The sequence below is a fragment of the Enhydra lutris genome, unplaced genomic scaffold (assembly GCF_002288905.1).
Source record: "Enhydra lutris kenyoni isolate GAN:26980312 unplaced genomic scaffold, ASM228890v2 scaffoldscaffold58, whole genome shotgun sequence".
Classification (NCBI taxonomy): Eukaryota; Metazoa; Chordata; class Mammalia; order Carnivora; family Mustelidae; genus Enhydra; species Enhydra lutris.
In genome coordinates this window covers 6,719,094-6,737,855 of record NW_019154142.1, presented here as the reverse complement: position 1 = coordinate 6,737,855, position 18,762 = coordinate 6,719,094, and the positions used below count along the sequence as shown (strand labels likewise).

Genomic DNA, 18,762 nt, shown 5'->3' with positions numbered 1-18,762 from the left:
TAGCAGTTTGAATCTGAAGCTCAGGGGACACATCAACAAAATTTTACACGGAGTACTCCACACCAAGTACTCACAACCATATTCAGCACGAGAACACTACCCAGGACGGTACACCCTCAATTAGTAACTGTTGATTGAGTGGATTCATGGAAGAAGGTATCCTATGGCCAACCAGGCTGAATAAGCAAGTCACATAAAAGGAGAAAAAGGCAGGCTGCCTCTGGCTTTATTAGAGCACTTCTCGGTGCCAGAAGACAGTGGAGTAAGGTCTATGAAGTCCTAAGTATAAGAAGAGTAACCCAAAATTGTATTGCCAGCCAAGGTGTTCCTCAGTAAAAAGTCAACAGATAGACGTTTCCAAATGTGAATGAACTTGGGAGCTATATCATACATGCACTTTCTAGAAAAAATTAAAAAAAAAAAAGATTGTATGTATGTATGTATGTATTTGAGAGAAAGAGAAAGAGAGGAGGGGGAGGAGCAGAGAGGGAGACTCTGTGCTGAGAGTAGAGCCCACCAGAAGCTCATCTCTTGACCCTGAGACCATGACCTGAGCCAAAACCAAGAGTCAGATGCTTAACTGACTGTACCACCATCCAGGTGACCCTAGAAAACTCTTTGCCATCAAAATGATGTGTCAAAATTCAGAAATGAGAAGGCATTCATGGTGAGTATCGACCTTATTTTCATAGTAAACTAAAACTCGGAAAATGATGGTTATGGAACAGAAACCTTAATGATGTAATAGTAATATAAATAACCTGGACTGGTACTTGGGAGGCAGTGCAATTAGTTCACTTGATAAGAGGGAATAGATTTGTCGGTAGCTACAGTCTGAAATTGAAATATAAATTTGAAAAAGAATATTTCAGCATTCTAATGTTTTTCATTATTTTTTTTTCTTAACTTCAGAGAGATCTTTTAGAAACTAATATCTCTTGGGAAGACCCATTCATCTGAAGTTCTGCAATTCCTTCAGTTTCATCTCAATTTCTGTTTCTCTGTCAAATTCAAGTAAAATTTATACTTAATACTTTAAAATTACAGTGACATGTATGGTATGATTCTGTTTATATGTATCCTTTACCTGCCCTCCCTCCAAATCACTCTTCTGTTCTGTCTTTTCTCTTTTCATCTGAATGTGTGCAAAATATGTCTGGAATGATGTTTACCATATACTAGTATTTATTTCTGGGTGATGGGATCCTGGATTTTTTTTTTTAATATCTTCTTTGTACTTTCTTATATTGTCTGGCCTTAAAAATTAATAAATACATCATTTTTTCAAAAATAATGAAGTCATTATTATTTGAAGCAATTAAGGGTAATGTGGCTGAGAAACCGTTTTCCGTTCAGAAAAGAGAAGCACCGGCCGGAATGGTTTTGCAGAATCCCACCTTGTTCGACCGTTTCCATTTAACAAGCATTTCTTGGGAAGCATGCAGAGCCTTACGAGGGCTCAGGGAGTGGGAGACAGAGAAATGGATCCCGCCCAGGAGGCGCTTCCACCGCAGCCGCCTCCCAGCCGGCTTGCTGCTTAGGCGTGGTGGCCTCTAGAACTGCTGCGACACCCATCACCTGGGAGCTTGCTACAAATGCAGAATCTCAGGCCCCATCCCGGACCTAGGAGATCCGAATCTGCATTTTTATAAGACAGCCAGGTGATTTGAATGCACAGGAAAGTTTGGAAAGCATTGTTCCGTGATTAACTCTGAAGCTGGCGAATGAGTTTTGGTGGGAGAGCACCTCATTCTGACCTGAAGATCAGGGGAGGTTTCCTGAGGTCTGTGGGTTTGCGATGTCTCCAGAGGCGATTTTCAGCAGGGGTGGGACAGGGTGTTCCTTGCTGAAGGAGCTGCAGAGGTCGAGGGGGGTCTGATCTGACTTGGTGGCGGCAGTTTGGCAGAAAGGCAGATGGGCTGCTGAGGCCAGAGCCTGGGTCCTGAGGCTGGAGGCTGCAGGGAGCCACTGGGAAGTTTCCAGGGGGAGACTGAGTCTGGTAGCCGAGTGAAGGGCCGGGGGAGGGGAGAGCCCAGGCTAGAGGAGCAGGTTGGAAAGCAGAGTTTGCCGCTGTTCTGGTGGAAGATGGTGTGTGTGTCAGCGCCCCATCGGGACCATAGGGAGGAAAGCAGAGGTGCGGGGCCCGTGTTCACACTAACGCGTTGGGGAAGAGGGCAGTCTCAGCCCCTCTCCCCATGAGGAAGGCTGCCGCAGTGGGAAGTTCCGGGGCTTTTCACACCAAGTGCCTTGAGGCTGTGGGGCTGTGAAGGTTAAGGGAAGCATGAACCCGTGGGCTTGTACTGGAAGTCAAGGGAACTGGAGCTTAACTAAGTGAAGCTAACATGGTTAGCTACAAAGCCATGTCGAATCAGGTCTCTACAAGTAGAGTTGAAGAATAACCACCTCGCGACGACTGAAAAAGATACTAAGGTTATAGGTGTAATTTTTAACTATGTTATTTTTAAATCATGGGCCGCAACCCAATGCTATAGATACCTTGGAGGACTTAAAATTTTGATGTTATGAACCTTATTTTGAAGTCATATTCTTTCATTTCACTGGGCTTATATGCAACTGTTTAAGTAGAATTCTATTTTTTAACACTTGTTATTAAGACAGAATGCCGATGTTCTTAATGCTAATATGTCTAGAAACTATGTATCTGGTGCTTTAGGCCACAAAGACACCATGAAGGGACCTCCCCTTCCCCCCACCCCAGCACCATTCCTTGGTGTGGCCTTCTCTAATCGCAGGCAAAGGATCTTAAGAGACGATGAAGGCGGGGGAGGGGTAAGCAGCCTAAAACCCACAGGCCAAATCCAGCCTAGTACGTGTTTTTGTGAATAAAGTTTTATTGGAACACAGACATGTTCATTCAGCTCTCGTCTGTGGCTATGTGCACCCTACCAGTGGAGTTGAATTGCTCTAGAGACTGTACGGCTGCAAAGCCCTCAATATTTACTTCCTGACTTGAATCTATTCAACTTGAGTCTAATTCTAAAAATGAAGTGTCTTTTTCTTAGAGAAAGGGAAAGTTTGGCTCAAATTTGCTAAATTTTTCTTTTTATCATATGCTTACGATAATGAACCCATTTAAAATTTAAATGTGCTTTAAAATTTAAAATATACCTTTAAGATTTCCTTTCCCATTTTCATACATGTAATTTTTTTCCAAATGGAAATAAATTTATTGCTTTTTTTCCCCCTTAATTCCAAATACTTCTTAATGTCTTTATAGTTACTGCTTTAAAGCAGGAGTCAACAAAGTCAGGCCGGCGAGCCACATCTGGCCAGCCACCTGCCTTGTTTCATTTTATAGCCCTTGTGCCAAGAACGGTTTATACGTTTTTAAGTCATCACATTTATTTCTTTTTAAAGATTTTATTTATTTATTTGACAGAGAGAGACACAGTGGGAGAGGGAACACAAGCAGGGGCAGTGGGAGAGGGACAAGAAGGCTTCCTACTGAGCAGGGAGCTCCATGCGGGGCTCAATCCCAGGACCCTGGGATCATGACCCGAACTGAAGGTAGACACTTAACGACTGAGCCACCCAGGTGCCCCAAGTCATTACATTTAAATGGTTACAGAAGTACCTACATGGTAGCCTCCATTTTGCCATTCGGCCTGAGAAGTATAAAACATATATTGTCTGGCTTTTTAAGAAAAAGTTTGCTGACCTCTGACTTAATCATTATAATTGGAAAAACTGTCTAAATAGCAAAATCTGAGTTTTGAATGTTTTAAAAGAAATATACTTTATGTCTTCGGTGTATATATGGTCCAGAATTAGACGTTGCCTATAGGACTGAGTGGTGGATGAGCACTAGTGACTCAGTCTGTGTATGGCATTGCCTTGGCTAGAGAGCTTGGTTCTGGTTATTCAGTGAAATGTAGGACTCCTGTAAGTAATTGGGAAGAGAAGACGTTGCTTTTGCTCTGAAACATGTTGGCAATAGATCAGGGACCTGGGAATGCCATAGCCACCTTGCCATCTTCAGTGATCCCACCTGAACTGAAAGAAGGGCAGAACTGAGAGAACTGCAGAAAGATGGAGCCAACTCCCTGATCACACTATACCTAAAATCCACCCTAGTGTTCGACTTTTAGGTTATATGAGCCAATACATTTCATTTACTGGTTAAGTCTGTTAGAATTTTTTTGGTTGTTATTTGTAGATGAAGATACCCTAACTAATTAAATGGTGTTCTTCTGCCTCTAAGAAGAAGTTCAGAAAAGAGCTTTAAAGAATAATTTCTGGAATTATTTTATCGTTGGACATCAAAAATCATGGCACAAAAATTAATTATGGTCTCTGACAATTTGGAACAGGAAGCTGGGAAGAAGAATTATATTGGATAACTGAATCCAGATCTAGACATGTCTGATAGACAGGAACCCTTTGCCAAATATAACACTGTGAAATTTAATGAGTCCATTATGGTTGGGGGAAATCTGCCTTAGCTGCGTATGAAAGAAAAAACAAGAATTGACTAATGTTGTGATGTGACCACCAAAACCACTAACGTAGTCTTGGGCTGCATTTATTCAGAATCTCTCTTCACTGTTCCTCAGCCATACCTTTAGCTCGGTGTTGGGTTCCAGACTTTAAAAGGGATCCAGACAGAGTGACACTCGCTCAGAGTGACTGAACAGGCTGACAAAGAGATCTGAAACCACATCCTAGGAGGAGGAGTAGAAGGGACAGGAGAAGTTTGTCGGTGACATCAGTGATGACATCGGCAATGATAATAAACCCTTACTGAGTACTTACTAGGCACCTGGAATTCTGCTAGCAATTCCACATTTTATCGTTTGATCCTCACAACAGCCGTATAGAGCGGGTTACTAGAATTTACCACCCCCTCAGATGTAAGTGAGGAAACCAAAGCTTAGGTGAAAAACAGGCATGAAGTCACACAGCTAATAACTGCGATCATAATTAGCTGATAACGTAGCTAATAAAACCATGGGATTTAAACCCTAGGAGAGGACGTTAAGTGGTGAACACCACATTTTTAAGTATGTGGAGAATTACTGAGAAGAAGGAGGATAAATCTTTGTTTCCTGTGGCTTCAATTAGTACAGAGAACTGAGAAGGTTCTTGGGGGTAGAAGTACGGGAGAACAGATTTCCATTAACTGTTAAGTGCATCTGTTCTCTTCTTTGGCAGAGAGGGGATTTTCTTTTCTTGATGCCTCTCTCCCCACCTCACTCTGGTTGTGTGACTTCAGCTGTCCTGCTTCCCAAACACCCTTGTGGGGCTTACTCTGGTCAGGCAGATAGTTCTTCCTCAGTGTTCTTAACAGTCTTTGACCTGTTAATCATGCTTGCCTTCTCAGCATGCTTGGGCTCTGTGAGAATATATTTTATTTCTCCTCTTCCTTTGGACTTCTTTCCCCCTTTTTTATCCTTTACATGAACATCTAACAAGGCTTGGGCCAGAGATTCTGGTCTTTTCAGCCACAAACCTGATGACTCCAGTCCCTGTGTACCACTTGGGTCTCTAACAGCGCTCTTTCCCTGATTTCCACATCTCCTTTGCCAATCCTCCATTTTTCATCTGAAACTCAATATGGCAGACATTGCCCGTGCTTCACTCCTCAAACTGTTCTACTCCCTAACCTTCCCATTTCTGTTGATGGCAACCCTGCTCTCCTGTTCCTCCAGGTCTACCTTCTGCTCTTTCTTCTGCCTGAAATCAACCACTCATCCTGTCAACTGTTCATTTGCAAGATCTCTTCAATTTTTCCTTTATCTCTAGTCCTATTGGCACCCCCCAAGAATTAGTTCTTGTTACGTGCTTCCAAGTCTCCTAAATGCTCTTGTCACAACTCCAGAGCCCATTACCTCCTGTTTTAGAACCTATGACAGCTCCTCATTGCCCATCTGATGGGGCCATTGCCTCCCCTGAGTTGCGGGCAACGGTTCCCACATGTCCCAGCAGAAATCTCCTATTCCTACCTTGCTGGCCCCGTGCAGTTATCCCCTGCCCCGAGTCTCAGGCTGCTCACATTCCTCTTTGCCTTCACTCGTGATCCTCCCCTCCTGAGGGTTGTGCTGTCACTTGCGGGACCACGCTTTTTACTCTTTTAAGACCTACTCTATGGCCTGTTTCTCCCTCTCACTCATTACTTCCTTCTCAGCATCCCTCTAGTTCCTGTAACCTGCTGGCTTTCACAATCTAGCCCTTGATTAGAGACTTCCTTGGAACTTTCCATTTTAAAAAGTTGCTGAGCTCCTCAAAGTAGCTTTTAGACTCCTTCAGGGCAACACTTTGTACATTCTTTATCACAACAGCATCCAGCCCTGGACTATTCAGACAGGTGCTTGTTGATTCAGAACAAAAGAAAAAACCAATATTGACTATGAACTTTTTCAAAGGTACCAGTCACTCTACTAAGGAGAGGCATTGCCCTTATGTCAGCATAAGAAGACCAAGGTCAAAGGCTTAAGTAAGTTGCCCAAATTGACACAGCTGATAAATGTTGGCCCAGGACCCGGTAGTTTAGGTTCAGAGCTTACAAGTTCAACAACTGTACAAAGATCATAGCTTTGTATGATCCCAATCCTGCACTCTTCTTGAGAACCAGCAGGACCCAGCACTGCTGAGCTTTGGTATATACTAAGAAGGACCCTTCGTCTTTCTTCCTTTCTTCCTTTTTTTTTTTTTCCCCTTCCCATAATTGGGATACACAAATGTGTTAAATAGGGAGGCAACCTCATCAACATCCGTGACTCCGAGAGAGTGGCCCAGTGACTTTAGAAAGCCATGAATTGAAAACTAGCTTGCTGGGTTTTAATAGTTATTTAGGACAATAATGAAAAGAAGGCCTTGCCTCTATTGTTCTGACTTTCTTATTATATCTAGGAGTGAGAAGTGCGAGAACTTCCTTGGCTTCACACCCTGTCAAACTTGGTATTTTACCTTCTCATAGGGTAGATTAGATCTGTTCCTTTTGAATCTCAACTCTGAGAGCGTTGATGCAGTAGATCCCATCCACATACTTTTTCTTTGATTGGCCAGGGACCCCTTGGTACCAGATCTATGTTTTTTACATTGTGTAAAAATAAGGCAATTGTTTCATAGTATGAAATAATTACACATTTTGGGAAAGATTAGCTTGATCTTTTCTCTACTAAATGATATGAAGTGTTAAATCAAGTGTTTAAAAGGGGGGCGTGTTTATGGGAAAAAATGGTGTTTGGAGAAGCTAATCCTTGGGCAGCAGTACAAGCCAAGGGCCAAGACACAGCACTGAGCCTTTCCCCAGGCTCTTACTGCATTGGCGCAAGTGTGGAAGCCACACATGTGGGTGTTTGTGAGTGACCCTGGCCCCATGTATATACATTCTTTATGATTTTGTTGTAGCAAATCTTTTATTTGATGACAAAAATATGTTGTAAAACTTGCACTCAGTGTTTTTTACTTTGGAATTGTGTATAGGTATTTAAATGTAAGTACTTTTAAGTGTCAGCTGTAGTTAAAGGAAAATTGTATCCTTCCTGGACAGTCTACATTAAATAAAACCTTAAAAACAAAACAAAACAAAAATCCAAACCAACCTGGCAATATAATCCTACTATTGGCCAACCGCTACTCTTTTATTTGGAACACAAAATATTTGTCATCTGGAGGCTGCCTGAATTTACCCTCGATTTTTTCACATTTAAATTATTTGGAAAAATAAGGCATTTTTCAAAGAATATTAACTGAATGCATTTTTTAAAGTGGAAACAGGGCACTCTGTGACAAAGTAGAAAGAGCTGTGAATTGGAAATTGTGAGATCATGGCTCCAGATCTGACGCTGGTTTGTGACCTGGTGCACATCCGACCACTTTGGGAACGACTTCCTTGTGCACAGGGAGACCGAGAAAAAAGGTCCCTTCCAGCTCTTAAATGCTAGTCTTTCGTGGGGCCGGCAGACCTGAGTTCTTTCTTATTGTAACAGTGACCTCTTGTGGTATATATCCTTCATCAGTTTGTTTGTTTTTTTGGGGTTTTGTTTGTTTGTTTTGTTTTGTTTTTTTTTGATTTACAAAGTAATTTTGGGATTTGTTCATTGTTGTTGTTTCTAGTAACTGTATTTAATACTATGAAGCCACTCTGTCTTTTTTTTTTTTTTTTAAGATTTTATTTATTTGACAGACAGAAATCACAAGTAGGCAGAGAGGCAGGCAGAGAGAGAGAGAGGAGGAAGCAAGCTCCCCGCTGAGCAGAGAGCCTGATGCGGGGCTCGATCCCAGGACCCTGAGATCAGGACCTAAGCCGAAGGCAGAGGCTTAACCCACTGAGCCACCCAGGCACCCCTCTGTCTTGTTTTTTGATAGATAAATCTAAGCTGGAAATCAGATGTTGATTAAAAGACTGCAGAAACTGTGAAACTCCATCTTTTAAGCAATCCTCTGTGCTTTCTTCCCAATCTGCCAATAGCTGATTCTACTCACAGAAAGAGAAATGCTCTGGTTTTTATGCTGAACATTGTTGTATTCCTCTTCCTCCTAGGGACCAGGGGAAGAGGCGTTCAAGAGCCTCATCTTGTTTCAACAGCTCAGACCTGAGCCGACTGGAAACCAGAGCAGGTGAGGTGCACATACGCTGCGAGGCCCCAGAACTTCACCTTCAGCATCTCCACTTGTAAGAAAAACATTTGCACCCAAGATGTCTCATGTTGGCTCACTGTTTGAAAACTCCAGTCACTTCTTCCAACTTGGCCACGCATCAACATTTATTTTTAGAAATTTTTATTGTTTTCACAACAGTCTTAAAATTCTTACCATTATCCAGCTTTGGGGCCTCAGACATTTATAGATCATGGTCTTAGTGAGCGTGAAAGAAACTATTTTGTAAAAGCATTCAGAAAGTTGCAAAAGTTGACATTAACGTAATTCTTGAGTTAACTGGAAGTTCAAAATCACTGCTCACTTAAGTGAAGCTATATTAATTGTGTGAAGACAGCCCTTGGGGGTCTTTAATATGTTTGAGAAAAAAAAATATAACAATATTAATCACAGGCTAGAAATGAGGCAACGTGTATTCATGCAATAAAATATAGCAGTCACGCTTATAATATCGACTGAAATGAGTACAAACAATATTACGTGAAAATGTTAAGTTGCAAAAACAGTGACATATGTTGTTTATGGATACAGATATATGTGGTGACATGTAAAATCCAACATGATAAAAATAACCACCTGATTTAGAATGGTGGTAATCCTTGGAGGGAGAGGGAGGAGGGGAAATGGATAGGGGGAGGCAACTATATCTGTAATGTTTATTTTTTCGAAATAAAGGGGAGGATAAAAATACCATTAGTATTTGACCAAACTATTTGTGGACACACAGGTGTTTGTTACTTTTTCACACTTTTTTTTTTTTTACACACATGACATTCTATAAAACCAGACTAAAATCAGATTGAAAAAATGTTTTATTACTTTCAAAACTAATTTCTTATCACTAAAATGACTTCTGTGGCCAATAGGAGTTTCTGTAACACTCAGGAAAATCTTAGACTGATTTCCGCATCAGCATTGTTGCTAAGGATTTTACATGCACTTGCTAAAAACATCAGCCAATAAACATTGTGTCAAGTTTTTGTGTCCAGAACTCAAAGCTGTGGTTAAAAACTATAACCACTGAGACAGCAAAATCGTCAAAAACATGCTGAAATTTCTGCTTGACTTACCCAATTTCCTGTTGAATCATAATTTTTATATTTAGCAAACTGTGAACCTAGATGAAAGTGCTTTCTAAAATATTAGGTTGTTGCCCAAGACTGAGGCAAACTTTATTTAGTTTTTGTAGATTTTCAGGAGTGATCACAGGATTCCATGATCCAGTTGCTGGAGTGGAGAGTGGTTTAGTTATATAAAATGGGATTTCTGCAGAAAGCAGCATTGGAGGGGGTACCTGAGTGGGTGGAGACATGGAAAGGTCATGGCTGGACACAGCCACTTGCCATGCAGTTCTTGGGGGAGGGTTGAAAGGGAACCCTTACGCCACAGTGTCTGGCTGACTTCTGCTCTGAGAAGGAACAATCTTAGAACCATTCAGAAGGGCCTGTAAGGGCCTTTCCTTTGCCAAGGTTAAATAAGTGCTCTATGATTTCTGGCTCACCCCTGTAATTTCACTTTTCCCGGGGTGAGCGCATTATTGATTTTGTTTGCCCTAAGAAACAGATTGATAATCATTGTTCCTCATAGAGCTGTTCTATTAAAGTGCATACTGCTTAGAAGGTAAAAATGCTGATTTGAACTTATTGGACTTGGAGTCTGTATTTCTAGTAAATTTTAAGTGTGCTGTAAATATTTAGTGATTAAGTTATTTATCTGACTTACTATCTTCTGGCTTTTCACTTGCCTTGATATATGCTGACTATATTCACATGTTCTGGACTTGGTCATGTACCTGGGACTATGACTAGCTATGGGTTAGGGTTGCTTGAATATTCAGGTTTACTTTTGGAGTCCATACCTATAATTTATCAAAGTTAGGGTAGACTCATAAAAGTAATGACCCAAAAGATTGAGATGATGTTCTCCCATCCATTATCTGCGGTTCTGAAATCCCCAAACTGAAGCTTGGGAAGCCTTGGAAAGCTGAAGTGTTTTTCAGACTCATGTAGTGGCAATGCCCGAGCCCAGCTGATAGGAGGCCAAGAGTCGTCTTTGTTTCGTTCATGTGAATTTGCACATACCCTGCCGCAGGGTGCCGCCCCAGAAGACCCTCCTTGGGGTGCTGTGTGTTACACAGCATGCGCACCCTATTGCCTCATTAAAATCCAAAATTTTTGGATTCCCTAACCACATCTGGTCCGAAGGCTTTGGCTAAGGGATTGTGAACCAGTTCTGATACGGACTGACGTTGTCCTAAAGACAATGCACCCATGCATTTCGTGAGTTCTTCCTTATAGGTTAGACAAATGATGGGAAACTTTGTTATTAAAACTACAGACAGCACACCTATACTACTGAATTACAGCTTTGTCGATACCCTCTCTGTCTACTTTTTCTGCTCAAGGGCTCCTCACACCTAGTGTGCCTGGACCCCTTTTGGTGCCAGGGAGGTTTGAGAAAAGGCAAACCTGGACTCACTGCCCCCTGGGTCTGGAGTGGGTATTTCTAGTGTGGAGGGTTAGAGGGTGGCCCATGCACTGGAGGGGATGGATAAATCGCATAGCTTTCCTGCTTCTCCTGGGTGATATCATCACTGTATGCTTGGGAAGTTTAATATGTATTGTATGTTTTTTTTCCTTCTCAAGAGTAGCACACATGAATGAGAGGTTTTGGAAAATATGGAGCGCATAAAAGAAATTAATAGATGACCATCGTTACCCCATTTTATAGAGGGAAAGTGATGCAACTTGCCCACAGTCAACCAGCAGAGCTAGGATTCAAACCCACACAGTGACTCTAGATCCTTAGAACTTAGGACTCTAGAACTCTTTTTTTCTAAAGATTTTATTTATTTATTTGACAGAGAGAGATCACAAGTAGGTAGATAGGCAGGCAGAGAGAGAGAGAGGAGAAAGCAGGCTCCCCGCCAAGCAGAGAGCCCGATGCGGGACTCGATCCCAGGACCCTGAGATCACGACCCAAGCCAAAGTCAGAGGCTCAACCCACTTAGCCATCCAGGTGCCCCAGGACTCTAGAACTCTTAATGGGCCTTCCTAGTCAGCTGGTTTCCACTCTGGCCCCCGCCCCGAGTTAAAATAACCTAAAAATATGTAGGCCATATGCCTTTTCATTGTTCTCACTCTCTTCCCCTCTTTCTATGAAACCCTGATTGTCCCTATTATTTCTAACTCTTTGGGGGACATTTTGGGATCTAGGCACCCACGGTGGGCATTTGATTGATTGGTACCAGGTCCACTCTGAGCAGGTACAGACTTTGAACCAGTATAGACTGGGTGCCATGAGAGGGCCTTATGGGGAGGGAGGGAGGGAGCGGATGGGAGAAGGGAAACTGAGGAATGTGTCTTTAGCATTTCTCTTGAGAGTCCGCACTGGGGTGGGGGGAGGGGGTACTCTCTGGCTACACAGTCTGTGCTTTAGATAGTGGGGTATTTCCTGTGTGAAATGTAATCATGATTTGCAGTTTCTAATACGATTCACACTGCTTTCCAAAGTCACCTCTCAATTTACTGATTTTGCTGTGGGGTGGAATAGCATAGAGGTCAAGAGCAAGGGCTATGGCTCTGTACGACCTTGGGCAGGTAGCTTAATGCCCCTGAACCCCACTTTCTTCATCTGGAAAATAGAGACAATTTGAGGACCTCCTCATTATGCTGTAAAAGTTAAGTAGAAGCACATGGCCTCTTACGGCGCCCAGCCAGTGGCAACCATTCCTCTTCTAGGACCTATGACGTTCCGGGGCAGCAGCTAATCTCATTGATTCAGTGGTATTGTGCAGCCGGATGAACGTCAGATGGCGGTGGCCTGTTGTTTTTTAATCAGGAAAATGAAATTCACATTTATTGAGTGTTACAAGAAGCCAGACACTGGGAACTGAGCTTTACCTATATCATGTCTTTTAATTCTCAGAGCCCCACAGGCAAAGATTTTCATCTCTGTTTCACTGATGAGGCTCAGAAAGGGTAAGAAGCCAGACCCCAGGGCAACCAAGGCATCTAATCCGACACTGCGATTTGGACTGAGATTCACAAATTCACTTGGCGCTGCCGACAATGGCCTTGAAATCATGTGTCCGTTTCATTTCCTATAGGAAAGAAAGCCTCTCTGCAGGCCTTCCTTTTAGAAAAGTTTTCATTGAATGTTTTCAGAATCCTTATTCTTTACATATCTATAGTTTTCTATTTATTCCACGTTACCGAGTAGTAAGCTTAAATAAAAAATAACTCCAACTCTTTGCCTTATGGGGGCACCTGGCTGGCTCAGTCAGTGGAGCATGAGACCTTGATCTTGGGGTCGTGGGTTCATGGCCCGCATTGGGCGTAGAGCCTACTTAAAAAAACAAAAACAATCATTTGCCTTATGACAAAAATTCCAACACTTACAAAGCTTAAGACATCATGTAGTGTCCTAACGAGAGTTTAAAGTTCTGATTTCTTTACATGACCTTACCTGATTTTGATGTGGGGTGATTTGATTAAAAGACAGTGGTTCTAATTAGAATTAGTTGGGCTTAGGGGGCAAGGTATAATTTAATTCCAGAGCTGATTAATTTTGGTGATGAATAACAAAGACTTGAGGTGGTACTCCCGGTGTGCCTCCTTATTCACTGCTTTCTCCTGATCTGGACTTCTTTTGCAGCCTCAAAAGCTGACGTGCAAGAAAAGGAGACAGAAATAGAAGTAGACGAAGTCTTTTGGAATACAAGGATCGTACCAATTTTGCACCAATTAGAAAAGGGTAACACAGAAAGTTTTTGTTTTAAATTGAGAATATCTGTACTTATTTCTATGTTCCCCATTGCCCTGATATTTTTAGTATACTTTGACTACCATTTCTGCAAACGTGTTCAGAAACAAATGAAGTTATCTCTATATTCACCCACTAATGTACATAAGAAATACAGGTAAACCAAATTTTTAGTGAGTAAAAATTATACTTTAAATTCACGAGGAGAGCCTGCTTCTGAAACTCCCCATGGAATACATACATATTAACTATCACCTTCTGTCTGCCCAAGAAAATGTTGGTTTGAGCTATCTGGGGGTGGCAGTTAATATATGAAAGTGAAAGATTAAAACAGATTTCAGGCCCCTGAAACTTTGACTAAGTCTCATGGACTGGCATGCTTGGGCGGCGTGCCCATGGTTTTCTAGATCCAAATGCATGCGTCCTACTCTCCTAAGGTTACCACAGCTCAAGACCCCAGTGGATAACTTTTCTCCTTCTAGAGTTCCTAATTTCCACCCTTAGCTTCACTTGGGGCCCTTTATTTTAGGAGACATGTGCAAAAACTAGTGAGGAGAGCAGACAGTCTGAACAAAGGTTCAAAAGGAGAATATGCTAGTGGAGGAAGGCCTGCAACATGAAGGCCTGGGCCAGAGGAAGTCTTCAGTCTGAAGGACTTTAAGAGAGCTCTGAGGACACCAGCAGAGAAAAGGGAACTGGAGTTTGGGATCTGGAATGTGGATTAATCTCCCTTCTCAGAGGATTGGGGGCCCTGAAGTATGGCATCTCTCCCATCAACTTAAGAACAGTGAATGGTGGCAGGACTGGGTTTACTTGAGCTTTTGAGGGTCTTTCTTTCTTGTTTTCCTTTTTATTTTGACATAATTTCAGACTTAGAGGAAAGTGTCAAGGGTAGTACAAAGAAACCCTGTATGCCCTTCCCTCAGATTCTCCAAATATTAATCTTTTACCACGTTTGTTTCATTATTCCCTCTCTCTCTTCCTCTTGCTCTCATTTTCTCTGTAGTCCCCAACACACACACACACACACACACACACACACACACCCCATATATAAACGTTTTTTTTCCTCTTTTGAACCATTTAAGAACAAATTGCCAAGTGATGTCCCATATTCCTAGTACTCTTAACATACATTTCAAGATGCAAGGACATTCTGTCACATATCTGGATACTACCATACCATACTACACAAACCTTATTGAGTTTTGCCAGTTATCCTAATAATTCCTTTTATAGAAAAAGAAAATCCTGGATCACAAGTTCAAATTATTTGTCCTCTTTTCATGATCTTGACACAGTTGAGGAATACAGGCCAGTTCTTTTATAGACTGCCCCCACAAAGGAGTTTGGCCTGGTGTTTTCTCACACTTAGACTGGGATGAGGCATTTGGGGCGGGTACACCGCAGGCGTGGTGCTGTGTCCTTCTCAGTGCGTCCTAGCAGTAGGCTCATGATGCTCTTCTGGTCTCTTACTGGGGGTGTGAATTTTGATCACTTGGGGAAGGTGGTGTCCAGGTTTTTCCACTCTAAAGTTACTATTTTCCTCTTTGTAATTAATAAGTATCTTATGGGGAGCCACGACTTTGAGGCTACATTGCTTTCTATGACTTCTCCAACTTTTACCCACTAGCTTTAGCCCCCTGAGAATCTTGAAAGTTCTTAAGTTCAAGTTGTCTTTCAAGGCGCTATAGCCTTTACAACAAGCTGACTGGCATAAAGAGTTAATTTGATCAAGAGTTTAAAATCTGACCCATGAAACTTCCTTTTTTAGTTTCTTTTAAACTAAGGCAGCTACTCCTCATTGAACCCACCAGGCTGAAGAGTTTGCAGAGGGAAGTGTTAGAAAAATGCCTTGAGATCTCCCCATGGCCAGAGAGTGGCCCACGGCCTGAACTTGGGGTTTGTGAAGAAACTGCCAGGAACAGAAGAATAAAACAACAAAACAAAAGTGTTCTTACAATAGAGCTCAGGTTTTTCCTTTTATTTAAAGTGAGTCTAAGTCATTTCCCAAAAATTCATTTATTTAAGTGCATAACCGAAAGCCATTGAAGGTTACCAAGCTATTGAGGTTTAACATTTTTTCTTAGATGTTATTGTTGAAAAGAGCTAAAAATGGCCTGAGTCATTTCCTTCTTCAGGCGCACACTTCCTCTATGTGGGCTTTTAAGAGCACATTATGGTATTTATTTAAGATTGGTTTCCTAATTTTAAGTTTTGTGATGGGATCTATCAGATAATATTTTTCAACTGAATATCTCAGACTTGGATTCTTAGATTTCCCCTCAGGTTCCGCTTTGTGTGCTTGTTTTCTTCTTCATATGCCTACTGGGATGGATACCACGTTCAAAGACGGCTGTCCTCAGAATTCTCACCATAAAATAAAATGTTCTAGGGTTCTCCCATTTCCCAACTACAGTCTTCTTATCCTCCTCTCTTGTAAAAACCACCTGCAAGTAATAGTGGCTGAGGTGACACTGGTGAGATTTCTGTTCCCTTGGAGCCCTCTTTTCCCAGATAATGAGCATTGTTCTCACAGAAAAATATGGATCATTGTTTTTGTCACCAGATACATTAGAAAACAAGTATTTATTAAACTATGTTATAGGTTGTCAGTACAGTATTCTCATTGAACCATGTTCTGGTGATACAAAGATACAAAGACATGATTCCTCCTCACTTAGCATGACATCTGGGCAAGGGCACAGGACATGGAACTCGGCATCCATAGATATGTAAGGAATAACACAATACAAAGTAATGTTCTTGGAATGTGGAATGGTACATCTTTTCTGGAGGAGCCAGAATGTAAACAAAGCCTTCATGGACCCAAATCAGTAGGAATGAAGGAGAGGAGAACATTCTGGGCCGGTGGAACTACGCCCCAGAGGGCTGGAGTGGAGACACTGTGGTGCTTCCCCAGAGACTGAAGGGAGCACCATGAGGTAGTGGGTGTTTGGGGAGTAAAGCAGGCCACCTGGGATCGGTACGGTTCTATTCTTTAATACACTCTTTGAAAGACTGTGTGTCTAGATAAGCTGACTGATGAGTAAATAAATCAACATGTAGGAGGTAGATGAAATAAAAAACAGGTAGATGGAAACTGCAAGAGAAGGGAAAAAACATAGTTCAGGAATTTGAAGATGTTTAGGGAAAGAATTAGGGGGTTTTACTTACACTGTGTTTGACACACTTGAAGACTTGACCTTAATTAGTAAGTGCCGCTTTACTCTCTTTGCTCTGACAGAAGAAAACATTGAAACGATTTGTGCTGCTTGCACACAACTTCATCACGCTTTAGAGGAAGGAAACATGCTTGGAAATAAATTTAAGAGAAGAAGTGTTCTCCTGAAGACCCTGTATAAACTAGTTGATATTGGTTCAGACTTGCTCAGCCTTAAACTTGCAAAAATTATTCTAGCAGTAAGTCTTTCTTTCCTCTGGTCTAGTAGACTGTAGCACATAAAAGTTCTATCTAATGCTTTATTTGTAAGTCTTACAGAGATCAGAAATGCAGTGTGTTCCTTTAGAATCTTGAAAAAAAAAATCAGGGTAATAAATTGCCATCTCCGAATTTGACTAGGAACGCTGTCTGAGGCTGAGGTCGTGGAAAATGTTCAAATAAGCTCTCATATTTGGACTGTGGGTAGTTTAAAAAAAAAAAAAGGTGACAATAGGCAAACACATTCAAAACAGTTTCTCAAGTAACTTGACTGGAGATCGGTATCAGGGAACCCGAGCTTGTGGTTTCTGCCCTACGGTTTCTGCCGGGTCCTTGATTCTGCTCCATGATTTAATAAATAACCGAGGATACCCTGGGCTGTGGGCACACTGGCCAGGTGCCTTATGAACCAGTGTGAAACAGAGAAGCAGCTGCTTGTGGTCATGGGAAGGCGGGAACAGAAGGCTCCCGGGACGTGTTAGAAGAAAAAGCCAGACACCAAATAAAAGTCTGGATAAGCTCTGTCTCGGACAAAATGATACCATTGTTTGAGGGGAACACTTTGTTGTCACAGCCATAAGCGGTTGGAAACAAAAGATAAGACAGAGTTATTAGAGAACCTTCTAAAAGAGCCGCTAAAACAAATGAATGAAGCTTTGTTTACCTGGTTTCATAAAAGTAAAAGCTATTTTGTTAACACCCATAATTCATATAATTTAAAATCTGAAAGTACACAGGGAAGGTAAGTGTTGGCATACTTACTAAGAGCTCAGTAAGAATGCCCAGCGTTCCTTATTTTGATGTCTTTCATGAAAGCAAAATATCCTGACTACATACTCCATGTAATTTTGGGGGAGAAGCTACACCTTTACTTAGCTGTCATCACAAACTATTCACCCTCTTCTAAAACACTGTGATATGATATATGACTCAGAAAGCAATACTTCTTTGAAATGGTGATTTGAGATGTATTTTGATCCCCTCACTGGGGGTAACTGATCGGTCAGCTTTAATGAAACAAAAAAGAGCAGAAGCCACAGAGATCATTGAAGTTAAAAGCTGTAGGTAGACTTACGTTAACTAACTGGAATTTAAATAAAACTTGAAAAAGAATAAAAAAGGTGCCGGGTAAAGGTGAAAAGGTATCAGCGTGCTTGCCCCATTTCCTCTCTGGCCCTGGATTTGGGGTGCCCCCTAGGCCCAGGAGAGCCCCTGTGAGAGGCTGGAAGTTTCTACCAGCATAGCTGCGCTGGAGAGACCGAAGCTGTTAGCTGTTGAGCAATCCATTGTTTTTGGTTTTTCATCTGGATCCCAGACATTTTGCTCCCTACCAAGCCAAAAAGTAGATAAATGAGACAGAGAAGGAAAATGTCATGAATTCATCAATGCTTTCCGGAGAAAATATAATTTTGGCTATTAAAGGTTAATTAGATATGTGATAAATTAATTAGATATATGATACGATTTAACTATTTTAGGGTAAAAGGCTAGGTGATCTCCCAGGCAGTGATCCCATCCTGAACTCAGTTTGATTAGATAAAGCTCTCTGTGTGGCGTTGACTGCCTTGCAGAATCAGGGGCGATTCTGAGCGGGCTACACTCCAGAGTGCAGACATGGGCAGGCTGTCCCTTCTGATTAGCTACAGAATCAGGTTAGGAAGGATCTTCAAGGCCGTCCAGCCCAACTTCCCACCTGCTACCTGAATCTCCCCTTAATGTTCCAAACAAGACATTGTTTTGCATAGGCCTTGGTGATGGAATTCTATGTAAGTTTTAGAAAGACCATATCATAAAAAGTTAAAAAAAAAAAGAAAAGCTAACTAACAAAAAATATATATGGAACTAAGATGTTTTTAATATCTTCTCTAGTTTCTGCCAATACTACCAGTTTAGTATTAAAGTTCAGACATTTAAAATTATTTATAGTTAGGGGC

At 41.6% G+C, this 18,762-nt stretch overlaps 1 protein-coding gene across 1 annotated transcript in view; it reads left to right on the top strand.

The window, feature by feature from the left end:
- The window catches only part of LOC111158300 (armadillo repeat containing 2), a 108,457-nt gene that overhangs the window by 32,285 nt on the left and 57,410 nt on the right, over positions 1-18,762 (top strand). The window contains exons 6-8 of the mRNA XM_022520247.1: positions 8,507-8,583; positions 13,279-13,377; positions 16,634-16,809. Of these exons, the coding sequence (XP_022375955.1) occupies positions 8,507-8,583; positions 13,279-13,377; positions 16,634-16,809 (352 nt within the window). The remainder of the gene's footprint in view (positions 1-8,506; positions 8,584-13,278; positions 13,378-16,633; positions 16,810-18,762) is intronic.